We start from the raw sequence: 5,301 nt of genomic DNA, 5'->3' as shown, positions 1-5,301 counted from the left end.
AACTGCTTTAAACATGTATCTCCTCCCATCAGGGAGGGCAGGTCCCGGGCTGTCTCAGGCACTGCTGTGTCCCCAGGATTGCAACACAAGGCTGGACACAGAGAAAGTAAACAGTGGATGTTGATCTGACTGAACAAACAGAAAAAAAGACCCGAAGAAATTTCAAGCAAGGCTGACTCATTCAGAGGAAGAAAGGAGAGATGGGGTAATGAGAAGCTAGAAAAGATTAAATAGGAAAGAGCAAAAGCTTTCTCTGTCCAACCAATACACTTTACAGATAGGGAAACTGAGGCAGGGAAGGGGCAGAGACAGGGCCTCTTCATCTGCTCAGAGGTCCTGATCCCAGTGCTTGGCTCCATGCTTAGCTGCCTCCCTCCCCCAAGTCCATCCCACTCACAAGGCCCTGGGAACAGACAGATGCCACTAGAAAAAACAAAACAAAACAGGATTTTATTGTTCTCACATCAAAGGGCAGGTCTTTGCAGGACGGGGGAGTGAGTTTTGACAGCAGGGAGCAAGCCCCTACTTGCCAGCGATGAGTGGGTTCCGCAGGACCACAATGACAGAATCCCCGCGCAGGAACATCTTGGAGATGTAGCGGTCCTTGTTGACTGGCTTGGACTTCTTCTTGCCCTTGCCACTCTTGGGGACCTCGGTCCACATCTCCTTCACATTCTCCAGCACCATGTTGCAGTGCCTGGTGGGGACAGGGAGTGGGAAGGCACCGGGTGAGGGGGCAGCCTTCTGACCGGCCCTCCTCTTTGAGGTGCTGCCTCCCTCCTGCAGCAGCACTGCAAGTCCTCAGGTGCAGGCTGAGGCAAAGGACATCAGGCTGCTTTCCACAGCTCAGTGTCACAGAGATCTCGCTGGGGGAGACAGTGATGTGTGTACATTCCTCTGATGTACACATCATCCCTCTGTGCTCAGTTTTCTCCTCTCTAAAATGGAGACATTCATGGTGCCCACCTCATAGGCTGTTGTAAAGATTAAATGAATCAACACAGCATTCTTGTAAAGTATTTAGAACAGGGCCTGGCACAGAATGAAGGCAAACAAAATGGTCCCTCTCATGCTTTTTGTTGTTGTTAATCCTCACTCCAGGATATTTTCCCACTGATTTTTAGAGAGAGTGGAAGGGAGACAGAGAGAGAAACATCGATGTGAAAGAGACACATCGATTCCTTGCCTCCTGCATACGACCAGGCCGGGGATTGAGCCTGAAACCGAGGTACGTGTCCTTGACTGGAATCAAATCTGGGGCCCTTCAGTCCAAGGGCCGATGCTCTATCCACTGAGCAAAACTGGCTAGGGCTGCTTCTGCTTTTTAACTCCCACCACTTCTGGAGGCATCAGCAAAGGAACTGCTTCTCTTTGGAGAATCAGAGGCCCCTGGGGCCTGGGTAGGCTCGTGTGAAGACAGTATGCATTACTTCACTCAACGAACGCTAGCAATGAACAAAACAGACATTATCCCTGTCCCGATGGGGTGTGCATTCTAGTGAGGAGAGGATGCTAAGCAAGTGAACAGAGCATGGACCTATAACATGCTGTCATGTAATAACTGCTATGAAGAAAAACTAAAGCAAGGTGAAGGGGTAAGAGGATATACGGAAATATCTTCAAATGCTAAGGAAAAAATTTAAGAAGAATGAGGAGCCCTGGCTGGGTGGCTCAGTTGGTTGAGCATTGTCCCACGCACCGAAAGGTTGCCAGTTCAATTCCTGGTCAGGGAACATGCCCAGGTTGTGGAGTAGATCCCTGGTGGCGGTGCATGCGGGAGGCAACCGATAGATGTTACGCTATCACATCAATGTTTTTCTTTCTCTCTCTGAAAATCATTAAAAAATAATCTTTAAAAAAAAATGTAGGGAGCTCTAACTGGTTTGGCTCAGTGGGTCCCAGGTTTGATTCCAGTCAAGGGCACATACCCCAGTTGCAGGCTCGATCCCCAGTAGGGGGCGTGCAGAAGGCAGCTGATCAATGATTCTCTATCATCACTGATGTATCTATCTCTTTCTCCCTTCCTCTCTGAAATCAATAAAAATATATTTTAAAAAAATGTGGGGAAAGTCCCACTGCCGTGGCTCAATGGTTGAGAGTCGACCTATGAACCAAGAGATCACGGTTCAATTCCTGGTCAGGGCACACACCTGGGTTGCAGGCTCAATCCCCAGTGTGGGGCGTGCAGGAGGCAGCTGAGATTGTTCATCTTATTCAGGTCTGTTCATTGCTGTCTCTTCAGATGGGGCCTCTCTGATGACCCATGTAAGACAGCATCCCCTGCCCCAGTGCTCCATATTCTTAAAATATATTTTTTATTGATATTTTACAGAGAGGAAGGGAGAGGGATAGAGAGCTAGAAACATCGATGAGAGAGAAACATCGATCAGCTGCCTCCTGCACACCTCCCACTGGGGATGTGCCCGCAACCAAGGTACATGCCCTTGACCGGAATCGAACCCGGGACCCTTCAGTCCGCAGGCCGACGCTCTACCCACTGAGCCAAACCGGTTTCGGCCTCCATATTCTTACCTGGCTTTACTTTTCTCTGTAGAACTTACCAATTCCTGTCGGCTTTCCTACCTATAACAAGCTCCCTGAGTATAGGAATCATGTTTGTTTTAGTCATCGCTGTGTCTCCAGAGCCTAAAACAGTACCTGGTACAGTGCACACTTTACGTGTATTAAGCCACTGAACCTTTGCAACCACCATGATTACTGCCACTGCACAGACAAGATAGTCACTTGCCAAAGGTCACATGGCTGCTAAGCGACAGAGTTGGGACATGAACCCTTGAGGACTGGCTCCTAAGTAGATGCCCGTAACCACTGTACTGTACGGCTGGAGGGGCAGCAAGAGACAGTCACACCTCGGGTTTTAAGGTGCTTACTCTCCTGGCTTTTGAGGAACCTGGAATGCAGGCACCTCAGAATGCAGCTGGGACTGATTCTCCAGGCCTGGACAGAACCCCTCCCAAGACCCCACCCAAAAGCCTTCACCTGTCAAAAGCCTTCACCCGGCCCAGGAGCTTCTTGTTGTTGCGACAGTTGATGAGCACCTGGGTGTTGTTCTTGACTGACTGCGTGAGCACAGAGAGTGGGCCCGTGTTAAACTCTTCCTCCTCCCGCTTCTGCAGCTCCTCCGGGGTCATCTCACTCTTGGGCTTGTTGAGAAGGCTCCTGAGCGGGCAAGTACGAAACCCATAGGTGAGAGAGCTCGGAGCAGGAGCATGGGTGGTCATGCTCCCGTGTCTTCCCAACCTTTCCCCAACACACCCACCTCCTCAGGCCTCGCATGGCATCACCGTTTGGATGCCTAACAGATTTCCAATCTTGCACACCCTCGATTGAGTTCCACAATGCCCAACCACCTCATCTTACTCTATCCACAGCCTTCCTCATCTCCATCAATGGTAACCCCATCCTCCCAGCTCTTCAAGCAAAAACTGATGTCAACTGGATTCTAGTCTTTCTCTCACATCCTCCATTCAACCTGTCAGCAAATCCTGTCATCTGCCTCTCAAATATATCCTGAATCCAACCATCTCTTACCGCGTCCTGAACCTCCATCATCTCTCTCCCAGAGTCTTACTGGTCTCCCTACACTGCCCGACAGTGCTCTATGGACCCAAGACCTAAGTCACGTCATCTCGCTCTTCAAAATCTTCTCAGGGCTCCTATCTCAGTGTAAAAAGCAAAATCCAACGTTTTTGCCAGGCCCTGCATCTACCCCTCCCTTTCACTGTTTCAGCCACAGTGGCCTCCTGGGTGGTTAAGATATTTGGCAAATTTTCATCCTGGGCCTCTGCATTTGCTTTCCCCGCGGCCTGGATGCCTCCCCAGGTATCTCTGTGGTTCCTTCTCTCACTTTCTTTACATGTGTCCTCCTGTGCTAGTTAAGTTACTGCCTCTCAAAATGGACATGAGCATTGTTTTTACTCTGCTCTCTTGTTTCTTTATTCTTAGCCCTGGTCACCTGACACCCCATATACTTTACCTGTTTATTATTATTACATTCACCACCTGCCTCTTCCCTCCCCATAAGCTGCAGCAAGAGGACTTTTCTTGGGGAGGGGAATTCACTGATAGACCCCAGGTAGGTAAAGCAGTGCTTGATATATGAGCACTTAAGTAGGTGCTTAAATGGATAACTAACTAAAAATCATTCCTGTGTTTCATTATTAGAAAATATCACGAATTAGGTCTCCAGCTCAAATTATCCGGGTAGTCCCTCATCTCAAGTCGTTATTCCTACAATTCCGCATTTTCCTCTCGAGGTTCTGTATTCGTAAAATCGCTCCCGCTTAAAATTCACTTCAGGAAAAATAATTATTTGGAAAAGCCGGAACTCAGGAGCCGTCAAAAGCCCCACGCGCGTTCTCAAACTCAACAGGAGAACAGTACCCCACTCGACCCCTAAAATTCCCGATTCCGCGCCTCGCTCTGTCCATCCCCTTCCACCGATAAGTGGCCAAATTTACACACTCCACCCACTCCCGCCGTTTAAGCCTCGCCGGCCTCACATGGTGGCGGTGGTTGCACTCTCAAAACGCTCCTGTCCTCCGCGTTGCGACGGCCTCCGAAGAAAAAGCGCGAGGAAGGCGGGACTTCCGCTTCCTGCAGCCCACTTCCGTGGGCGCCTGCGCAAACTCAACCAGCGGTGTGGGTGTGGCCTGTTGGTCAAGCGGGCCCGCCTTGGTTCTATTCAGTTCCTTGGTAGAGGCGTTGGGGTAAAAGCATTGCTTAGTAGTTCAGGGTCATTCAGGACCATACGGGTTAGATGTTCACGACAACGGAGAGAAAAAGAAAGCGGGTCCGATTTAAAATCATTTGGTTGTAGAACGGCTCAGGTGGCAGGAGGGAAAGGATGCGCCAGTTCTAAATGCCCGCCGGCCCTCTCTTCGCAGGCGCGGTCTCTGATAAGCCAATCCGCTCTTCTCTTTCAAGGATAGACTCCGCCCCTTTCTCTTGGGGGACGGTTCGTTTACGTGTCTATTGATCTTTCCGACTCCACGAAACCAAAGCTTTGCCTACATCCGGGAGGGGCGTGGACCTGCGCCCCGGAGGTCGAAAGTTTTCCAAGATCAAACGCTTCTCATTGGCTTCCCCTCTCACGCTGAGGCGGAGCCTACCCTTTCGCGCTCCCTTTAGGGTTGTGTAACTCTCTGGGGAATCGTCGCCTAAGCCGCTGGGAGGCTGGGGGGGCGTGTCCTCAGAACGAGAGTCCCTATTGGCTTCACTGCTCGCGGGAGGGTGGGATGTTGCAGCCGCTCTTGTTGTTCATTGGTCCGGTAATTCCAT

At 50.4% G+C, this 5,301-nt stretch overlaps 1 protein-coding gene across 1 annotated transcript; it reads right to left on the bottom strand.

Moving 5' to 3' along the window:
• Positions 1–431: 431 nt before the first annotated feature.
• Positions 432–5,204, bottom strand: SNRPD2 (small nuclear ribonucleoprotein D2 polypeptide). Its single transcript, XM_080645101.1, has 3 exons — positions 4,524–5,204; positions 3,001–3,180; positions 432–697 (listed from the first exon to the last, which is right to left on the bottom strand). Coding segments are annotated over exons 1-3 (357 nt in total). The 5' UTR covers positions 4,526–5,204; the 3' UTR covers positions 432–522.
• Positions 5,205–5,301: the final 97 nt, after the last annotated feature.

Source organism: Plecotus auritus (genome assembly GCF_963455305.1).
Source record: "Plecotus auritus genome assembly, chromosome: 10".
Classification (NCBI taxonomy): domain Eukaryota; kingdom Metazoa; phylum Chordata; class Mammalia; order Chiroptera; family Vespertilionidae; genus Plecotus; species Plecotus auritus.
Note: the sequence above shows the minus strand (reverse complement) of the source record. Positions and strands in the feature narration are given on the sequence as shown.

What these genes read in the sequence shown, in the direction of transcription:
- SNRPD2 (XM_080645101.1), bottom strand. An exon ending in CGGGTGAAGGCTTTTGACAG is followed by an intron (nt 698 to 3,000) that starts GTGAAGGCTTTT and finishes TGTCCCCACCAG; the next exon opens with GCACTGCAACATGGTGCTGG.